Raw genomic sequence first — 23,552 nt, forward strand, 5'->3', positions numbered from 1 at the left:
GTGAGGTGTGAACTTGCATATCACTGGCTGAGATAGGCATTGGCTCCTCATAACTATAGACTGGATAAAAGGGTTACAAAATGGATGGATAAATAATTAAGTTTAAGATACACATGAAATACTGTTGTAGGTACATTCTAGTCGAGAATAATGTTTTTTTCCTATTAAAAGATAAAATGAATGTCACATGAAGAAAATTGTTCTTCCCCATGGAGGTAAATTGAAACAGTGGCACTAATGTGTGTCCTGCTTTGTCCCACCTATATATGTTTGGATTTAAACACTTTAAATTCCTCAGTTTGTCTGAGTTTCTAAGCTTTACAGAATTAAAATTGCCAGCTGCAAAGCCATTTAATAGCAGTTATCCTTGTAAGCCATCCATATTTTTCACTGTTTATTAAAAGTGCTACTCTTCATTCTTGACAACTGCAGAGGTAGCCGCAATCAGATTTTATTTTATTTTGTTCTATTTTATTCACTTGGAGCATGAAGGTTATTATATATAACCTGTCTAAAATGTTTTATTCTGTTGATGATTGCATTTGTTTTTGATTCCCTATGATTTTCATTTTTATTCTTATATGTTGTGGTGGACCCGGCCGGGACACCTCTTCATTATATATTCAGGGGGAGCAGCCCTGGACAGTGCAATACCTCCCCCTGGACGCTGGATGGCCACCCCTCTGGGTTGGGGCGGTTCCTCAGCCTCCTGCAGGGCTCCTTGGGGTATGGAGTTCTCCATAGCCCTGATGGGTTCTGCTGGCACCTCCAGGGGTGCTGCAGCAGGAGCTTCTGGACCCTTCTGGGCATTAGTTTCGCCACACCCGGAAGTGCGGCCGGATGTCAGCAATCAAACACCTGGAGCACTTCCGGGTGCCCAATAAAAGGGGTCAGCAACCACCACTTAGGAGCCAGAGTCGGGAGGAGGTGGACGAGGTTGCCTGGGAAGAGTGGTGGTGCAAGAGGAGAAGTGTATGGTGTTTTTGGATTGTGTTGTGGCTGGGGGACACAGGGAAGACGTGCCCTCCAGCTGAAGAAAAATAAAACTTTCTTTATTTTATACACGTGCCTCGGTGTCAGTCTGTGTTGAGTCGGCGCAATATAATGCCTTTTTTTACAATGTTTATATTTCTTATTATTTCAATCAATTTATTATGTTAAAATTTAGTAAATTTGCTTTATCATGCATCAAATCATAGAATGACACAATGCCATGCAACAAGGAGACCAGTGTTCACAAACTGAGTGCCCCCAGTGTGGAGTTTAAATGTTGTACCCGTGTCCTTGTTGGTTTCCTCTGGGTGATTCTCTCTCTTCCCACAGTCCAAAGACATGTTGGTTAGGTACATGGTCATTGTGTTCACCCTGTGATGGGCTGGCACTGTGTCCAGATGTTGCTTCTGCTTTACACCTGATGCTTAGTAGGATAGACCCCAGCTGCCCCTTGACCCTGCCATGGATAAGCAGGTTGAAGAATATGGATGTGTGCTACCATTATATGTTTTGAGATTCCTTGGGTGCAACCATTTTGTGCATCTGGTTGCTATGATTCTACATGGTTGCTAGGCACGTAACCTGCATACTATAATACCTGTGGCAATGATGTGTAAGAAGGCTGCTTGCATTAAGTAAGCATCTGAACTTTGAGATCTGGGAATACTTTAATTTAGGTTCTGCAAGAATGCATCTATTACGTATTTACTGTTATGTAACAAGGCCTTAACAAAGACTTCTTTTTGTGTTCATATCACTTATAAAACATCAGCATAGTGGCTATTCATACTCGCACAATGTGTGGTATAAAGACATGATAATAACACTACTTATGAATACGAAGGATTCACAAGTCTTATATTGAATTATGCAATATAAAGAGAAACGTGTTTCAGTTAAGCCACTTCAGATCACTCCAAAGTTACATTTTGTTAGTCGGTCACATTGCAGAGATGAATAAACACTTTACTGATGCTTTGTAAGTATTATGAACACCAAAAGAAGCCTATGTTAAGGTCTTGTTGCATAAGCACAAATGAGTAATAGATGGACTTTTGTAACACCTAAAGTGTTACCACAGATCTCAATAATGAAAGATAATTTATCAAAAACAAAATATTTAAGAACAATTCTGGTTAAGATACATTTTGATTTTGAATCTGGTTTTGGGAAAAATAAAACACAATTCCCCAAGTGAAGACCTGTCTAATGAGTGGACATTCGTTTTGCTTTATGCTTAATTGAAATATTTATTCATCTCTGGCGCTCCTCTTATTAATATTTTGTCTATTTGGACACAATTTTCTGCCCAATTTGAACATAACATAAATAAAATCAGGTCCATGGGCTGACACAAGAAATAAACAGCAACAAAACCTTTGCAAAGACTGTTTGGCATCAAGCAAGTGGGTGTCTTAAATTGGTTTCAGGACACTTAATCTGACAGTCTTTATTGTCCTAATTAATCTTCCCATAAATAAAGGGTCAGCATATTTACAAGAGTAAGGTGGAGGTATTTTATGGACAACTCAAGAACAGCAAATGAGAAAGGAAAGAGGATGATTCACAAAAGTCTAAGAAATCAGCAAAAAAGAAAGAATTAGATGAGCTCAAAGCAGTAAGCACAGCCAAGTCAGACTCCAATGTCAAACACAACCATGAAAACAATTTACAGGAAGAATTAGCTTTCTGAAACTAAGGATAATGTCTTCCCTTTTATTTAAATAATATGCATACGTATGCATGTGTATATGGGATATGCCCCTAACAACATGCATATACAGTATATGATATCAGGTTGGCTATCTTATTTAAGTACAGAGGAAGACATTTTGTTTAGTTTCAGAAAGCTAATGAAATCTCCAAGTGGTGGAGCGATCACATAATCAGCAGATGACACAAGAATGACAGAAAACAAATAGAAATTAAAAGTGAGGTCTAAAAGTTAAAACTGGAAAGGTGTCAATCTTTTAAAAATTTAGCCTGCAAGATGAGTAATCTGGGTTATGTTGTTTTATGATTATTTTCATTTTAATTCATCCAAACATCTATCCATTTTTTTTTGTATCCCACTTTATTCGAGTTGAGGGCCACTTCTATTGTATGTTACTGTTTAACAAGGACTCTCGCCCTGGTTTGGGTGTTTTTTTCTTTTTATTTCTGTGAATATGGTTTTGTTTATTTATTTAATATTTTGTTATGATAATTTTATGACTAGTAATTCCTTAAATTTGTACTGGCTCAAGGCAAGACAGTAAAAGATTTTAATGAAAAGGGATTGGGAGATGAGACGTGGTCGAGAAAACAGGCAAAAGTCAAAATCAGAAAAGACAGCAGAACAGTTGTCAAGTTTAAAACACTAAGCAAAAATCTAAGTTTTTTAATCAGAAAAATATTATTTCATAACTGGGAAAAGACAAGTCAATATAACTCAATGCACACCAACACGAATCCTAATAACAAATATGTACTCTGGAATGGAAAGCGTCAGTCTTCATGCCGACACTCCGAATAATGTCACATGTCGCATATTTCCAGGTGACTCTGTGAAAGACCACCAAGTCAATGGTCAACGCCCTACTATAACAATATAACGTCGCAATGAGACAATATCAAAATTAAACTTAGAATATAATTTATTAAATGAATGTGAAAGTAATATCCCTTGGGATCAAAACCCCCGTATTTGATATATACCATGTACTCAGATCCTGTAGGTAAGGCCAAATAAAAGAAAGAATATAGCACATAATGAAAGAATTATGTTGCTTGTACTCTTTATTTGGAGCCCAGGGGGTAGGATCAACCTGAATCTGCAGACTGGAGGTCAGCACCAGTGCCATTTCAGTGCAAACAGTATATGAAATGTCTGCTTCACCACAGATGTTACCCTGTGTTCTTTTGAGTTTTGATTTTGCATTTCTATTTGGATTTCCTGGGGCCTCATGTATAAACATGGTGTACACACAAAAATGTTGCGTAAGAAAGTTTCCGCGTTCAAATCGCGATGTATAAAACCTAAACTTGCCGTAAAGCTATGCACATTTCCACGGTACCTCATACCCTGGCGTATGCAAGTTCTGTGCTAGGTTTTGCAGACAGGCGGCACCCAGCGTCAAAGCAGTGCTACTGTTCCTGTGTGGTTATCCTTTCTTTTTTAGATCCACATCTCTGATGTGGCTTTATAAATACACTGAAATTAACCCCATAGAGTTTATTAGTATAATGCATCTGATTGTAATTAACCTGTAACAATATAATGGTCCACAGAATGGTCAAACTATTCCAAATACCATACTGCTTTAGCGTTGTTACTCTCACTGCACCTTATTTTTCTTCTTTCAGCTGCTCCCATTAGGGGTTGCCACAGCGGATCATCTTTTTCCATATTACTCTCACTGCACCTCTCGGAGCAGCTGATCGGAAGGAGAATTATCGGTATACAGCATCAAGCAAACGCTGCCTCAGCCATGCTTCCTATTTGAACTGCTTCACATATGACAAATGCTTCAATCTTTTCCTGTACGGACCTCGCGGTTCAGAAAGAGTTTCATCCCGAGAGCTCTAAACGCACTCAATGAAGTGCTCCTTGTAGAGCTGTCTGTATTTATAAGTACAATCACCTCATTGTAAACTTGCACTATAGTTATAATATTGCACAACCTGAGCCGCTTTATAAAGCGTGTATTTACATATGATGATGATATAATTTCTAAGATGAAATGCAGCAAAATATGTTTATTATATTATACAGATAAAACTAACTTCATTTAAATAATCTATATTGTTAATAATCAAAGTACACGGTGTCGCTACGCTAGCAAGGATCTGGTGCTCCGTTTACGAATTGTTCCTGCCTCGCACTGTATGCTTGCTGGGACTGGCGTGAAGGATAGAATAATTAAACATGTACTACGAACGATATTTCAATGTTCCTTAAAAGTTTTGAAGAATTGGAGTTATAAGCTGACAGATGGCTTAACATCTGTTACAGAGCTGATTGTGTGACGATTGGGTATTTGGAGAAAGAAAAGGAAGGACAGGAATTGGGGGTTAGTACGTTTGAAAGAGACAGTACTGCTGCAATAAATTATTTCATTGAAGGTCGCGCACAATCACTGCGCCACTGTGTTCCCATGTTTAATAACATGCTTTAACTCCTATCATCATAGAAATCATATCAAGTATACATCTCAGCATTTAAATTATTCAGAGAGCTATAATATTACAAATGTAATGGATTCTGTCTCCTGTCGGAGGAAGACAAAGCACGGAAGCACGTAGTGATTCACACACATAGAAGATCAAATACAAAACAAAGCATTAAACGTGCTACTTTAGTTACGATGGGATTTGAGAAACTAGTAAATTAAACGATTTTAAGATGAAGTTTATGATGTTCTACTTTAATGACAAAATAAACTACAAGATTAAAGTTGACATTTCGTGCTTTTTTCCCACTGTGTGCCTATATTATTTTTAATAAGCTTTCATATGAAACTCAGACGGTGGGCTACAACTCAGCTTTTCATGGTGAATTTGATATCTGACAACTTCTTTTTTTATTTCGCGCACTGAGCGACTTTGTGAACTTGAGCATTCGAGTTTCTCTGACACGTTATGTCACTCGATCAACTTCCTTTTGTATTTTATACCAACAAATAGTATGTTTTTCCTTGCATCCACTTGGTATTCGCTGAAATTGTTCTATTTTTCCTTGTGGTTTTGCCATTGCCTTTTCACAGAACACTGAGCTTAAGGGTTATTTATATTGATTTGCATATTCATAGAGGCGTAATTCTGGGAGGAGTTGGGGCGGGACAGTAGGCGCATGCATGTGCGTTACTTTTCACACTGACCGGGATTTATGTAGCGGAAGAACGTGGAAGTTTGTGTACACACAGATTTATGCATCTGGATTTTTCTGTGCATACGCACATTCCCACTTTTGTGCTTACGCTATGTTACAGTGTGAGTTCTATGCACAGCGTTATACATGAGGCCATTTGTTATTGACTTCTGACTTTCATTTCAAGGTATTGTTTGCAGGATTTGATTAGATTTGTTCACTTCCTCTGTTACCTTAGGGCCAACCTTTTATATTTTATTTTATCCTTTGCTTTTTTGCACAATGTTTGAATTGATTTTAAAATATTAAAGGAAATGTGTTTTATTTTAATGGGGTAGAGTTTTTTTTAAGGTTTTCCTCTCTCCTTTTGAGATTTTTTTTGATTTTGAAGACATTGTCCACTGTTCTTTGGGCCTGTGCAGCCCAGTAAACCTTCCACTTGAGCTGGTAGTGAGGCTAAGTCTAAACTTTGAATTCACACTAGTAGAGCAGAGCAGATCTGTTTTTTGAGGCCTTCACCTTTTCTAATGCTGTAAACAGGCAGAATTTGATATATTGTGCCTAAGATGTAAATTAGACAGACAGGATTAGGTGAAGAAGAGTGAAGAATTTGTAGGCAAAACAAAGGTATAGTTGGATAAACAGGTCAAGGTCTGAAGCCCAAAAAACCAGTAAAAACGTAAAAACGTAAAAATAGTGCAAAAGCCAAAAACATGGTGCAAAAATCAAAGTCTAAAATAACAATTAAATTCTAACTCATACCAATAAGAGTCATAGCAATTGTCACAGACTGTGCCATGCAAAGTCATGTACCACACCCATGTGACAGGCAAAAATTATCATTATTATAAAGAACATGGCTATGGCCAAGAAAACTAAAAGTGGAATAGAAAATATTGAAATTCAAGTATTATTACCCATTCACCTACTTTTATACCTTCTTATCCAGTTTAGGTTTGCAGGGAGCTGGTACCTATTCCAGTAGCACTTAGTATATATATGAAGACAACAGTGGGTAGGGTGCCTTTGAATTCTAAAAGAGATTAAAGTAAGATGGGCAGTGTGATGCAGTGGCTAAGGCACTGGACTTTGTTTTACCATGGAAGGGTTTTGGGGTGATCCTATCCAACATTGTTATGTAGACCCACAGATAAAGAACTTTTGTTGTCTTATTCTTGTACTGATCTGGGACCTCATGTATAATGCCGTGCGTAGAATTCACGCTAAAACATGATGTACAGACAAAAGTGGAAATGTGTGTACAAACAAAATATGCATCAATTTGTCCATACGGCAAGTTCCACACACTTTCCCTTTACAAATCCTAACGAACGTGAAATTTAACGCATGTGCACGCACCTACAGCCCCACCTCAACTCCTCCCTGAATTTCATATATTTTAATATGCAAGTCAATATAAATATCAAATTTTGTTCAGTGTTTGGTTAAAAAGCAATGGAAAAGGCACTTGAAAAGAAGAAGAATTTCAGCTAATGAGAAGTAGAGGCAAGGAAATATGTACTATTTGTTGGCTTACACAGTAATATAAGAAATAAAAGCGTGGTGGAGACACTTGAAAGTTCAAGTTCAGAAAGATGCACAGTGCCTGAAAGAAAAAAGAAGTGGTCAGATATCACAGTCGATGTGAAAAGGCGAATTGCAGCCCACCGTCTGTTTATTCTGTTTTAGACAATATTACAAAAATCCCCCGTGTGATGATGGTCAGGCAGTGATGATGCTGCTGTACCAAATACGTCTTGGGGTGTTTGCACATACACCTCTGCCTCATAAAAATCACTGGGAGGCCATCTGGCTGTGTGCTGATGGGACTGTTAAGCAGTCACAAAATGCAGTAGTGGATGCTGTAAGAGATGTGGCCAATGAACTAAGGAATATAAGGGCTGTAACATATGATGTTTACCACAAATTAAATGAATTGGTTAAAAAATAAATGCTGCATCTGATTACCTGTTTTTGCATTTTACTAATTACATTCAAACAAAGTGGTAACGCTGCCCGATCTGACTGATCATTTGGTGGGTCAGGGTCAGATTCATCCTAGCGCATCTGTTCAGGTACATAGCACAACACTATAGAGCTAGGATGTTGTACTGTGTTAGACATTATGATGTGGAGAGAAGTTAAGCAAAATGACATATTTTATTGGCTAACTAAAAAGATTACAAGCTTTCAAGGCAACCCGGGCACCTTCTTCAGGCAAGATGTAATTTGTGCACTATAGAGCAGCACATTAATAAAGTGGAAATGCTTTCTATTTACATAATGAAATTAATTTTCTGAAGGTGCCTTTATAGTGAAGTGACGACATCAAGCTCCACAATGGATAGAGTCTCTCCTCTTTACTTGGAGCTGACTCACTGTCCTTAAAAGGACTGTTTGCCTTTTGCTGCACTAGTTGGAAGAAGCACCAGTGACTGTGCGGTTGCCATTTTTATAAGCTTTCCTGCTATAGATGATATAATGCCAGCTCATTCTTTTGGTGATTCATCCCTGGCTTATGTAGCTTGTCCAAGCGTTGTTGCAATAGCAATGTGTGTGCAGATGACCACACATTGCTACAAATTGCACTTTTATGTTTTCCAGTTCATCTACAGTTTAAGGAAATATTATATACCAGTAACGGCGTACTGCACGATAACGTGGAGTGAATGCACTTGACTTGAGAATTCCTAGTTTTCATCCTTTTTTTCTGTAAGTTTACCATTCATTTGCTCAGAGGCTGATGCGCTTGCTGCTTCCTGAGCAGCTCTTCTTTTCTCCACCCTAGCGACCCGCTACTTCTCTTCTTTCCTCGGCATCTTGTTGCGTTAAAATCGATTACATTAGTTTTTGTGTTGCAATTACTTTCTTTAATTTTTCACTTAAACTGGCACTTAAGTCTTCAATCTGCCTCAAGAATGATTAGCGAAGGTGGTAGGGAATGACAATGGCGCCCATAGGCATGCGCCACACAGCCGCCCTGCTGCGTGCTGCCAAGAGTGGATTCTACATGTACAATAAAATAAAAATAGAATAAAAAGAGTAATAAAAATCATCACCCCGAAAGCAGATAGTAGACGTCACATAGAATATGTGTGCCAAATTTCAAGTCAATAGGTGAAACGGTTTGCGAACTACAGGTGATTTTAAATCCTGGACAGACGAATGAACAGCCACAGTAGCTTATTAAATAAGAAGACCTGGATGACAAGTGTATAATACCATCCTATACAGCTGGCATGGCGTGACTCAGAGATGATTGTGAAAAACCAATTAGTCAACAAGTTCAGGTTGAAAAGCTCCTGCGGCTTAAAAGCTGAAAGTGGACAGACCTTGCAAAGGAGCATGCAGAGCACAATTCCACAAAGTCTGCCTTTGTAAAGCTGGTGCCAGTTCAGCACAAGGGTCCAAGAGGATAGCTGTTGGAAACTGAAATTGACTTAAAAGCCAATCATCATCATCTGTAAATACCCACTCTCTTCTAATTCTTACATTTACTTTGTCTTCTAACAACACTAAAGTAGCCATGATAGTTGGAATAATCTGGCCATTACATGCATCGTCATATTGTTACAGAATGATTACAATCAAGTGAATTAAATTTGTAAATGATATTCAATTAATTTTTGTGTATGTGATAAATCCCACATCATCGATATAAATCTTAAAAAGAAAAGTGAACCACGGAAACAGTAGCACTGCTTTCACCATGGATACCATCAATTTGCAAAACAGAGCAGAAAAGTTATTATGCATCTCGAAGTGAGCGTGGAAACGGGCATATGCAACACTTTTGTGCGTCTGTGCCATTTATACATGAGGCCCCCCTGGTCTGGAAGGAGACACGGCAATGTAACTTTAACACATTGGGTGTGTTGACCAGCATTGTCTATGACAACTCCTGAAATATCCAGGATGTATTTTGATTTGCCACACCCGTTTACTTTAATTGTTTCTGCTTTTTGACACACTAAGAATATTTAAGAATGTTAAAGACTATAATAACTGAATGAAAGCTTTTTACCTGCTCCCCTAGCTTGCATTTAATATTTGCTCTATTATGCTGCCTTGGGTATAAATGAATAAAAAGAAGACATCTTTTACTAGGGAAGTGAAGCAGCCAGTTCTGTGTGCAGAGCGAATCCATTAGTTCCAAGTGGAAGTGCATTGTGATTCCTGGGCTGTGTCTCCTTCCAGGCCAAGTTAAGGAGATATTTGTGTGTATATATTATGAAGTTAGGATAGAGTTACCCCAAAAAGCTTCCATGATAAGCAGACTCTAAAATCTAAGGCTCTAGGTTCAATTCCAGCATCTGCCTCTTTGTGTGACTTTAAGCAAATCCCTTGAAGTTATACTCAACCTAAAAACAATATTTTGTTTAAATATTAAATACCCCATGTTCTTTGAAGTGATAGCCAAGAAAAACATTTTAATGCCATATTTTGATGCAGAACAAGAGAAAATACTTTATCTTATAATGGAACATAACAGCCACCAATTCCAGTGAGAAAAGAAAAAAAAAATTACGTTACTTGTGTGGAATAACTTGTATACCTATCATCCAGTCAAATGATATGCATTTTTTTGTTAAGCTGTTGTTAACATTTACTTCTATTAAAGAGAGCAATACAACACATTCCCATAATTCTGTGTTTTTGAATTGAAGACATGGCTCTTGACCAATGAAAGAAGGGAAGAGGCGGGTCCTCATGTCTTCCGCTCATTCACAAGTGCATATGCATTCCTTTCTTTTTCACAAGAGTGTTTCCCTGAAGTGGAATATTGAAAAATATTTTGGTAAAAATCCATGCTTGGAAGGCTGTGAGCAAATTAATGGATGACTTTACGTGTGGAGAAGTAATGTAAGTTTTTTCATTGGATGTTTTGATATCGTTTGTTGTTGTCCTGTGTTGGTCACCTACTGTGCCCACTTAATCATGAACTTTCTTACCTCCTTTCTGCATGAAATCATTAGATTGAATGTTTCTCTCGGTTGTCACTATAAAGCACTTTGGTCATGTAACATTTCAAGAATACATTTTTTTTTTAGGTGGAGTATTCCTTTAATCTGACGATAAAAAATATCTATAACCTGCCATAACATATTCTGCTCTTGTGATTTGCATTGAAAAAAGATGTCATCCAAGTATATAAGTTAGACAATGTACTGTATGTATTGCATAACATTCAGAAATGTTTAAGGACTGCGCAAGCACTGTAGTCTTCAATGGGCTGAGTTTAGTAGGCCAGTTCTAGAAGCTTCTCAATTGATTTCAGGGTTGCAGGGACCAAAGACTATTAAATTAGGACTGGGAAAAGGTTTGAAAACAGGCCTGGACAGGACTCTAGTTTATCACAGGGACCACTGTCACTCACACACATATTGTACACTCACACACACACACCATATTCACACACTGGCAATTAACATAACCTAAATAAATAAAAAAAGAAAAAGGAAAAAAAACCCTTTGTTATTTTGTAATTCTTTATAGCTTGTGCATGTCTAGCCATTGTAATTTTCATGATATGGGACTTGCAATGCTTTTCATTTATGATAAATTTTAGGGAATGACAAAAGTGAAAGGCAAACTTTATTACTTTGAGTGACAGTTATGGATACCAGGTGAATGTAAATTACAGTGTGACCAAATAGGACTCCACACCTTGTTTGAAGTGGAAACAAATAAATGTCAGTACTGTGTGTTTTTGTCTACTTCTTGGTCATCCTCGTGATGCTATTCAAATTTAACACACAAACTTAATCAGTAATTTCCTTGTAGGATTTTTGACTATGCCATTATATGTATATTACATCAAACTGGGAGCTGAAGTATTGGTCAGTTATGGTCCCCTTGGAGTTTTGTATGTGCTTATCAGAATATATTTTGGTAGAAAAATGTTTTGTTAGATGGGCAGCTTTTTAAAATATTTCGATATTCTTCAGTTATTTGTCACAATGCATTGCCTGAAATTAGAACTGTCTTTGTCATCTGGGTGTCTGTCCACTCTAGTAAATTGAACTGAGAGTAAAATTGTAAATTATTATAACCTGGAGATAATGGAGGTGTGAGGTTGGTTTAGTGTATGGTAAATATTGACTAAATGTTTATTTGCTTTGTGCACAACAGCATACATTCCTCAGGGTACCTCGTTCATATTTAGATAACCATTTGTTTTTCTTGGTTATATTTAATACTTTGACGGTTAATAAAATCATTTAAATTACGTATTACAAGTTAAAGCCTTGGCTGGAGTGGGATGCAAGCAGAGGTTTCTCCACATGCCCAGCTGGGTTTGCCAACAGAGGACTGCCGTCTTATGTGTGTGCAAGCAGCCAGTGACAATAACTTCCTTCCCACACATACAGTTTCTTGGCTTTTTGTTAACTTGTATTGTAGATCTGTTTGCTCTCAGTGGCAGCTATTGGATGTGACAAAGAAAGAAATATACAAAATATTCAAGTTGGTGTAAATGCCATCAAGATAAAATTGAAACAGTGAACATTCATAGTTGAGGTCACACAGAACATTTCTTCAGTTTAAGATAGACGAGTTTTCAAATTATTGCTTTGCAAAGGTAGATTTTGAAATTTCATGACTTTGTATAGTGTGATCTGTATAAGATATCTCAAAAATGAACTGCTTTGACAAATTGCCCTGAAGAATTAGCATGACACATTTCAACAAAAGTAGTCAATGTGGGGCCAAGTTGTTTAACGCAGACAGACAGAAAGACAGACATGGCTATTACAATAGGTACTCAAGGCATTATATGCATACACACCTAATAATGGCAGCAGTCCAAGGCAGTGTACAGTATGGTAACGTCTCTACATTCACAGTGAGTAACTTGTAAATCTTAATGGTGTGTTCTGATCTTATTGATGGTGGACACTTACTTGAAGAACGGTAACATATTTAAAAAGCTGGAGGACTTGAATTCAAAAACAAAAATATTTAATTGGTGGTACTTTTACAATTTGACTCTTGCTGTTTGGGTGGCAGAAAGAGAGAGGAAGATGTGCAGAATTTTTCTTTTGTGCAGTTCTTATCATTTGTTTGTCTTCTTATATTCAATGTATCAGTGCATGCTACCTTTGTATTATTCCCCATTTGGCTAGTTAATCTATACTGTGATGTCATGTCATCCTGCAAGGCTCATTTAGGTACCAGATAATGACTTTAGCACAGGAAAATGGAAACTCTTTGTCTCAAAGGCCCCAGTCACATCTTGCAAGGACTGGAGCTTAATCGAAATATTTTTCTGGAGAACATTGTAATCGACACTCTTCTGTGCTAACTGACATTTCCTGGCAGTTTGCCCGCTCACTCATTATGACTTTGTTTCAAAAATAAAAGAGCCAATGGGCTTTTAAGCATGCCTGATATTTAGACTGTTAGATAAAATGTGAGGGTGTTTACAAAGGAAGGGGAATAATGCTTTGCATTGATAATTTTTTCAGCCCTCACACATGCATAGATTAGTACACAATGATGGGCTGTTAACACACTTACCTATTCCTCGAGTGGTAGTTTAATTGTCCAGTTCTAGCTTTGAATGTGATCTTTTTTAAACATAAAGGGATGCCGTTATCAATGGCTACAGATGAAAGGGACAAATGGTGTTTTAGCATTCCCTTGTGAGGCTGAAAGGAGTGACAAAAAAAGTCAAAGAAAAGTGACTCATTACTGAATGACAATATAGAGTTAAAACTAAATGGACCTGGTTGAAAACTGTCAGACTTGAGCTGATCTACCTGTCTACAAGTTGAACAAATTAATAGACTGCATTACCACCATCTTCAGATGGTAAGCGGGTAAAAAGACCATAGACCTATCATTTAATCAATCCGACAAGCCACAGCACAAAAATACCAGCTAATATGTCACCACAAGAAGCACAGCCAAGAAACCCACAGCCCATGAGCTGTGGCTAAGCAGTGTCCACAGTTATTAGACTGTTCAAAAATAACCTGTTCAAAACCCAAAGTCCTACATCCCCAGCTAAAACGTTAAAGATGAATGTAACTCAGATGTGACTCGACTAACAAGTCACATGTTATTATCTTAAGTAAAACTGAATTCGAGCCTTATAAGGCAAAACCTTGAAACCACACTCTATTACTCCGGGGTGAAACTGGTCTATATAGCCTGATAGGACCAAATACGCCACATCTCTGGTTATACCCAATACTCATTCCAGTAGGACCAAACCAATAAACCAAAACTAGTCATTTCTAGGTAAACTTGATGCCGGGCTGAATATAAACCAACAAGCCATACTTGAACATTGTTATGGTCAAGCCAAGGTTCTTCCTCAGTTTTTATTGATTCTTTTAGTTTTGTTTGTTCACTTTTCATTATCATTCATTGTTTTTACATTCTTTATTATAATGTTGTTTTGTTCATTTAGTATTTGCCTAATGATGTTTTACCTATTAAATTTATTCTGTTAAGATGTTTTGTAGCATCTACAGCCCTTTTGGGATGGGATTAGTTTAACACCAGAAGGATTAGTAGAGTAATAATTACCGGACGACCTCTGTAACTTGAAAGGTTTATTCACGTGGAGGTGTTATAAAATCAGTGATTTTCCAGCAGTACTTTACTCTGTACCAGCATTTCCCTGTTCTCTTTATGTCAGTTCAGACCACATGAGCAGGGGCATATCTTACATCTGCTTAGCTAGTGAACGAGAGAATTACTTAACGGATTTAGATTAGGTTTTTTTCTATAATTTGCTTGAACATTACGGTTGATTTTGAGACTTCCCTCATTGCACTATGTATCTTGGTTTGCTTGCGGTACCGATTTATTTGCACAAATCTGAGAGCAGCCGGCCAAGGTTACCTCCTCACTCACATGCCAGCCTCGGGGCGTTCCTTAACTCCGCTTAGCTAGTGAACAAGAGAATTGCTTAACAGATTTAGAACAGGTTTTTTTTTCTATAATTTGCCTGAACATACATGATACATTTCTGACTTCTCTCATCGCGCTGAGCATCATAGTTCCCTTGCAGGAGCAATATATTCGCGCTAATCCGAGACGGAGGCTTCAGGGGAAAGCGTAGCATCACGAGTAGGGATCTGGGCAGGGCTCTCCTCACTGTCCTGTTTCACTAATATGGGGGACGAGCCACAGGGGACGGCTAGTTATGTTATAAAATGGAGTCTCAAACAAAGAAAAAATGATTGTGATGCCTCAACAATGCCCACAAAGCTGGTCGGGACTTTCAATTACCTGTTTATATATAGCCTGTCCCAAAGGCAGTCTCCAGCTACCAGCTTCAGGCTTCAATCTAAGCAGGTGCCAAAAAAAGAGAACTGGCTTTAAAAGTTCAAAATACGAAAACAGTCTCAAAACATATCAGGATGTCCCAGAATAACTATAAACTCTGACTTGTAGAGACAAGTTAAATAAGAATCCTTATAAATTAAAAATATAACAAAATACTCAAAAGGTCAAAAAGGATTTGCCTAAAAATCCCTAGAAACAGCAATAGCTACGCTAAACTCCAAACAGCACTCAATGATCTGCTGCTGAGATTCCCTCTCTAGCTTAGTATGTAGCCAGCAGCAGTGACGTTAGACTGGTCCTGCCTGTTATGATTTGAATTCTTTTTTAATTTTTCTTGAGCTTGCCTGAAGCCAGAATAATCATCTTGGTGTTGTTTTCAGAGTTTTAACATCCAAGGAATCTAATTTTGCAAGCAGAATTTTAATTAGGGCATCAGTTTATAAGTTGATTATTTTTTACTGTCCTTCATGACGATATTTTGCTTCGACTATAAGCACCGCCATTTTGTGGCTTTTGCGTCACCTGTTTCCATGGGGATTTTCCCATGATGCATCAGGTCTGCACTGTTTGTGATGTCATCGGCAAAACAGTATAAAGGTCACCCCTAAACACCCCTCTTGATTACCATTTATTTGAAACAAAACTCATTTTTTTTTGTACTTATTTTGGGTTTACGATTTGGTTCTGATATTTATCAGTTGACATTCAGTTTTGACCTTTGCTTTGCTCTTGACTCCATTTGTTCCCTTATTCCTCACTCTTCACTTTTTAAGTGACTGCTCTTTTCTCAGTCAGTACCCTACCTTTTTGGGTATCACCCACAGAAAACAAGGAATGTAAGAACTTTTAAAGACACAGTATGTAAATGTTAAGTTATAAACAAACATAACAGAAATGACATCAAAATATAAAAAAATAATATTTCAAAAATAACTGAAACAGCTATAAAACATAAAATACACCCAGACTGTCACATAACAAATCAGGTCTAGGGTTTTTATACATAAATGCACATGAAGAATTCAGTTCTTATATTTGCTTTACATTTTGAATTTAAATTAAAGTCATAATGCTTACGATCTTGATTTTCATTGTTGACTGGGTTGTGCTTGTGGCATCATGAGATAATACATACAGTATAAATATAATGTGCATTCAGGTTATCAATTTAAGAATACAAAAACCTTTTTGTTATTAGTGGTTTCGAACTTCAAAACAAGTAGGCCCTAGTGTCAGGTTTCAGTCTTCTGGCTTTGAACTCTTTGATCTTTGCATTCTTTGACTATTGATCTTTCCCCCTTTGGTTTTCACTACTTAGTTTCATTTTGGTATTTCTATTCTATTTTCTATTTTTGACTAGGATCACTGTCTCTCACATCATCTTTGAGTCCTTTAGCTCACAATAATCCACAGCACCTTAACTATCATAACCAGCCAGAGATATGAGCAAATCAAAAGTACACAAAATGTCAGAGTTAGTTGTTCTTTGACCACAACCTCAATAGTCATACCAATCATCCTTAATATGTCAGTCCTAAGTACACTTAAATTCAGCCAATGTAAGAGACAGCCGGCAGCTCAACCTGGCCGGGATGCCCCAGCGATGGAAGGATAGGGGAAGGCAGATTTTCAAGGACACTGCCTCCTCCAAAATGCTAGATGGCAGCTCCCCTGGAATGTAATGATGCCCCGGATTCCTGCAGGGCATCTTGGGACTTGGAGTTTGGTTGCTCAGCCCTGTTGGGTATTGTGGGTACTGCCAGGAAGAGCTGTGAGAGGACTACCAAATCACATGGATGGGAGCCCTGAAGCTGATTAAAGGACTTTAGTTCTCTGTCCGGGTCAAGAACTATATTAAGGACCACTGAAGACTCAGCAAGTGAGCTGGAGTTGGGAGGAGCAGGACAGAGCTTGCTGGGAGGTATGGAGGAGAGAATTATAGTGATTTGTGTTTATTATTATTATTATTGAATTGCTTGACTATTGTGGCTGTGGTGCTTGTCTATTGTGGCATTATTCAGGAGAAGAAAAGCATTAAAATATTTCTCATTGCTTTTACCTTGTGTCCTGTGCGTCTGTCTGTTGGGCTGAAAGGGTCAGCAGCGACCCCTAACATCCACACCAGATGTAGCAAAATCAACCACCCATACCATGTTTATCCTACATACACTTGGCCATCAACTCAGTATTCTTGGACATGCAATGTCTCACCATACCCACAGAATCAGGAATATGTGTGACTCTCCTGTAACAGCTTTTCTGACAGCCAAGAGTATGAAAAAAGACACTCTACATGATTTGGCACTCTGGAAGGTTTAATTGATCATGTGCAATAAATTTGACTAACAGCTCTGGATGATGAATTAATATTGCAGATATATATAATTACAATTTTGGCCAAGATTAAGAATAGCAACAGGCTACAAGCTCCAAAATCAACATAAAGAAATCTGCAATTTCATTGTAATGTTTTTTTTTTACAATGACAATAAAGGATTTTTGTTCAAATGTAAATTTTTGTTTAAGTAAGTCCATAATGTGGTATCAGACTGGGGTTTAAAAAACAGCCAGGTTATATTACACTAGCAAACAGATGATAAAATTAACAAATCCATAAGTGCAAAATACCAACAAAAATAAAACAAGGCCTGAAACAGGAAATCCACAACTTGAAAACCCAAAAATAAAGGCAAAGTTTAAAACACAAAAGGGGGGGCTCTGGACAGAGTCTGTTGCAAAAGTAAAAATGCAAATTGTTTAAGCTGTGCCACTAACTGAGGAGCCTTATCGCCACCAACCCCCTTTAATAGTCCACAATCCTCATTCATGTTTTTCAAGGTGCTAAGCAACATCCACAATAGGGGTGTGGGTCGGAGGCTAAAGACAGACAAGGGGAGGGGCTAGAGGCAGTGCCTTAGCCCATTCCTGACCTATAAAACCAAATCCAAAAGCCACAGTTCATGATGTTCATCAATTTCTTGGTTAGCAGAGCTAATCTAGGGGACAATAGTCGTATCTTCCAAAAGAAGCTAGGACAAAAACCAATAGTCTACATGAGAAAGCTAATGACTGTTAGGGTTCCAATCAGATCAAAGCAGTAAATATCCATTCTGTGAACCTGAGCTAAATCAAGATGTGGCAGAGCCAACAAGCTACATTATCATCACTCCTTGCTGGTAAGGGCCTGAAGTGAATTCATCTTTGATAAAGATCCCTACATTTTTCTTGTGTCTTATAGCGGGCATGAAGGCCATGATGGAGGTGAAAGAATGCTTTAGAACATTTTCAACCAATCCTCTTACAGAAAAGATCCGCCACTATTATATTGCTGCCAAGGAGGTCATGTGGAATTATGGGCCCTTGGGCATTGATGGAGAGACGAAAGAGAGTTTACTGAAAGAAAACAGGTAGATCCATATTTCTTGTCACTGCAGAATGTCTTTGGTAATCTTATTAATCATTTTTACTGTTTTGCATCATACCATGCAGTATATCTACCTTACCTAAAGGTGAAAAAATGTACCTAATAAATCCATCTTTGACACTTTGCATCTCCCGTGTTGACTCCTGTGATCTCCATCTTTTTTGTTTTTTTGTATTAAATTAAGGTTTTCTGCCATTTTCACATCCTGGTCATTGCACAGCATCACTGCAGTCAGCACATAAAGAGATTTGAGGTGAAAGGATCAACACAGTTCTAGTTTAAATACAGGATCATTAGTGGAGATGCATCGCATGCTTTACTGCTTTCACTTATTATATATGACAATCAGCGCAACTGTCCTTCTATAACCTGTTTTATAACTTCCCATTTACCCCTTATGGTGCTCTCTTGCAGCTATTCAGAGATTTTTTTCAAACATGACAGCAGCAAGGTTGGTGGCACATATGTAAAGGCAAGATATGCAGAATTTACAGATGGGACATTCAAGACTGAGAAAAATCGGACAGCATCTGAAAAGCACTTGGGGATTCTGGGTAATATGCATTCTAATCTAAAGTAGCTCTATTCATTGACTCATACAACACACAATTTCAAGTGCAAAGAAAAGACAAGTCTCTTCTTGTGAAAACTGCTAACAGTGATGAAATTGTCTTCACTAATGGTGTCTTTGATATATTCCCACCTTAGGTCCTGTGATACAGGTGGAGACGGGGGACAAGGTTCTGGTCACATTCCTTAACATGGCATCTAGACCATATAGCATCCAGCCACATGGAGTAATGTATGAGAAGAAATCAGAGGGCACATCATATGAAGATGGTATATGTTTTTGCATCATTTTTCTTATTTGAGAAATTAGAGTGCAGTTGTATTTTCAAATTAGTGTCTGTTATAATATAATAGTTCAGATGGAAAAAGATTGTGGAAAGTACAACATAAGTGAGACCCCTGTGCTCCAGTTTTTGAGATAATCTGATCATCTCACATTTGCAGGAGTGAACTAGTGAAATTAGTTCTAAATTAGCAGAACAATGTGGACAAATGGTACTTCTAAAAGATCTTTGGCATGTGTGCATCCTAGGAATTAAATGAGGAATGTGAACCTTGGTATAAAACTAGTACAAGGGTAACCAAATCACATATCAGTCCCAATGACTGAGAGGCCTCCTCCAACCTTTTAGTGCAGCTCTTCCTCCCTATCCTGTATAATGGTGTACTCATTATTATCCTAATCCTTCCGGCAGAATTACTATATTGGACACTGTCTCTAATATAAAGGTGACCCAGCTGCCCAGTTTGCAATGCCCTGCTGAGCTGATGACTGGCATCATGTCAGTGAGTTTATTCAGTAGATACTCTGGACGCATTCCACGAACTACCAAGAAAGGTTTTCCTCCAGATTTGACTTTGTTTTTTTTGGATTACTCACATCTGCCTACCACACCAACACAAACAATCTTAACTCCACTTGAGGTAATTTATCTGGTGCTTTCCTTGAACTTCCATCAGAACTGGGTGTAAAATATGAACCTGTGGGATTAGATGCTAGTCTTATTTGGACTAGACTCTTGCATTTGCCCACATTCACTTATATCAAGTCTATTAAACTCACTTCCATGCCTTTTGCATGTTGGATGGAATCAGGAACAAACCATTGCAGACATGGGGTCAACATGCTGTCTTTAAGCAGAAAAAGACCAAGCTGGGAATTGATGTTAGTACTCTGGAGCTATGACGTAATGGTGCTAATTACTCTTCCATCATTTTAGTCTCCTTTAAATTTCTTATGGTTAACTTTACTGTTTCCTTTCAATGCCTAGTAGAGAAGAGCCAAGCAAAATGACACCTTTTATTGGCTAACTAAAAAGATTACAATATGCAAGCTTTCGAGGCAACTCAGGCCCCTTCTTCAGGCAAGATAGTTAGCCAATAAAAGGTGTCATTTTGCTTGGCTCTTCTCTACATTCATAATGGCTAACACGGTACAACACCCTAGTACTACTTTCAATGCCTGTAACATTTTCTAAAACAGATTGGTGAGTATACCTGTATTGTTCAATAGTGTCTTACTATTAAAACAATGCTGTTCTCAATTGGGATGTACTGAGCATTTGGTTTTCTCTCTTTTCCAGGTGTTTACAAAAATGGAGCTTCTGTTGCACCTGGACAGTCTTTCACCTATGAATGGACAGTCCCTGATGAAGTTGGGCCTACAGACAATGATCCACAATGCCTGACCCGACTGTATTACTCGGCAGTAGACCCTGTGAGGGACACCAACTCTGGCCTTGTTGGTCCACTAGTGGTGTGCAGGGCTGGTACTCTGAATGCAACCACATCACAGGTCAGATTATTTACCAAATAAACTACACTCCAGAGTAAAGCAGGTTTAGAAAAAACTGGCAATGAGTTACTTTTAAGCTTTCATCTCTGATAGGGTCCTGTCTGCTACTGGTTACACTCTTGGGTAAAAATTGCTTATCTTTATAATTATTATCTCACAAAAATGAATTTTTATGATTTTTCCAACTAAGAACTTCATTAGGAATACAAATCCTTGATGCAGGCCTATTAACAAAATAAGCGAATTATCGCAAGCTGGTATGGTGCAGTGCTGTGGGCTGCTTGGCTGAATCATAGATGCTGTTTCTGTATTATTATTTAATTTCTGAACCTGTTCATGTACTACAGAACTATGAACAACTGGACTCTGCCTTATTGAAAAACAGTATCTGTGCAAGAATTCAATCCTGTTCAATGTCACACTGATCAGAAGCTATGTATCCAACCCAAAATGTGTCCATTAGAAGATATACTGTCACTTACACTCACATACCTTCACAACGGACAAATTTACACTAGTAAAGAAAGTAGAATCTCTTTAGGCTCTAGAAGAAACCACAGGAACACAAGCAAAAATGTCTCTCAATCGTAGGGATCCTAACTGCAGTGCTACCCTGCCCATCTCTGTATTATTTTCAGGAAACAAATATAATTATTTGTTTATATCCAATACATTATTGCTCTTATTGCTGTTGCTTGGGAACATCTGTGATGGCTGCTAACATTCCTCCCCATTTCCTTAACCGGGCTCAATTTCTGCATTTAACTAGGCGCCTGTTTTAATTAGGTGTGCTATTATTTTTCTGATTCTACAGCTATTGCCAATCACTAAGTATCCAATAATTGGTGTTATTTTTTCAAAGTGTCAGCAAACAACTTGGAGGCTGCTCAGCTGTTTAGATGACCATCACTGGCTGTTAATTGGCATGGGTATTTTATAATTGGAATTAATTAAGATTTAAATTAGCTCAGCTGGCCATGCAAATACATAAGATTATCAGGGCTAATTAGGATGTAAATAGTCTCAGGTGGACAAGCAATCCTTTAAATTTCATTGCATGCCAACATAAAGTAGTCAGGGAAGAAACTGGAAGGAGTGGAAATTAGGATTAAAATTAAAATTAAGATTGAAGATGAGATAAAATCAAGACTAAGTGTGAGATTAAGAATAAGGTGGAATTTAAGATAAAAAATATGTTAAGATTAAGAATTATCTTGAGGTTGATAGTGAAATTAAAATCATGGTTGAAGTTAAAATAAACATTAAATTACAATTGCAATTAAAATTAAGATTAAGATACAAGGTTAAGAATAAAATTAAGATTAAGACTAAGGTTAACATTAAGATTAAAAAAAGGAAGGTGCCTGCATACAATTCAATAGAGATTAGGGTGTTATAATTCAGTATACTCATAATGATGATAGAAGATGAGGCCTCCCAAAATACTCATAAACTACTCCATGGCCTTTCATAGACTGCCCAGAAATAGGCCTCACTTCAAGCAGCCAGATCCCACACTCTACTGTACTGGCTGGCTTCAGCCTACATTGGCCTGAGAGGGTTTTTAGCTTCAAAAGTTCAAAATATATTACAAATGTTTCAGAAATTTTAACAAAACTCCCGTCTAACGGGATGAAGTATATAATCACGAGCTAGATGAGACTTGTCCCAAACAACATTTTTATAAATGAAGAAATGTTAATTAGCAATTAAAAAAAAAACAGCAAAAAAAAAGGAGAAAATGATTTGGCTCAAAAAGTAATTCAGGACAAATAATTGCCAATATGTAATCAAATAAATAAAAACCAAGAATAGAAGCAAGAGACCCCAAAAATAAAAATAAAAAATATTGCAAGTTATGCACTCTAGAACAACAGTCAATGAACTCCTAAATGATTTGAATCCCAGCCCTAAATATATAGGCTGAGAGAGGTCCTTCAAGTGGACACAAGGGTGACCCAGCCTTTTGAAGTTCCACCCACAAAATACAATGAATAAAGAACATCACATAATACATAGACCAAAAATAAATAGTAGAGAAAAATGAATTAAATAAAATAAACAAACAAAACACAGAAAATGAACATAAACATAAGCCAGGGAACGCACCTGACTGAAACATTACACAAGGAATGTGTAGATACTGAATGCTGTTGGAGAACATCTGGTGAAAACAGGGTGCCTGCAAAATCAGACGTAACTACTGTGAAAGAAATAGCCGGACACACAATGAAGGTTTGGGGCCGGCACCAGTGTAGTTTCCCTGGCTGCAAAAGCCTTAGATTTGAGTACAATGTGTACAGGTTAGAGTCCAAAACAGAACTGCCCAGGAATAGAGGATGGAGGGTTTTTAAGATGGTTGAAGTGAAATGATGTCATCGGGACTGAAGCGGAAGTGACATCCTTGGGGCCGGGACAAGAAGTGATGTCCTCGGACTGTAATCGGACACAGACAGAATTTCAAGTGTTTGATCTGCGGATAGACAAGAGAGAGGTTTAATGCAACCCGCCACCCCCTGGCCTGGGGTGCAATTGGCATCTTCTGGTCCCTTTAGTTGACTCTCAAACGCACGTGTGTGACACCGCTAAAAAGTATAATGTAGGGTCTAAAGAGACCCCTG

At 37.8% G+C, this 23,552-nt stretch overlaps 1 protein-coding gene across 1 annotated transcript in view; it reads left to right on the plus strand.

Annotated features, from left to right (window-relative positions):
- LOC120538217 (hephaestin-like) overlaps positions 1-23,552 on the plus strand; it is a 70,809-nt gene that overhangs the window by 17,124 nt on the left and 30,133 nt on the right. Inside the window, exons 4-7 of the mRNA XM_039767672.1 lie at positions 18,381-18,549; positions 18,981-19,120; positions 19,275-19,406; positions 20,720-20,931. Of these exons, the coding sequence (XP_039623606.1) occupies positions 18,381-18,549; positions 18,981-19,120; positions 19,275-19,406; positions 20,720-20,931 (653 nt within the window). The remainder of the gene's footprint in view (positions 1-18,380; positions 18,550-18,980; positions 19,121-19,274; positions 19,407-20,719; positions 20,932-23,552) is intronic.

Source organism: Polypterus senegalus, chromosome 10 (assembly GCF_016835505.1).
Source record: "Polypterus senegalus isolate Bchr_013 chromosome 10, ASM1683550v1, whole genome shotgun sequence".
NCBI classification, from domain to species: Eukaryota; Metazoa; Chordata; class Cladistia; order Polypteriformes; family Polypteridae; genus Polypterus; species Polypterus senegalus.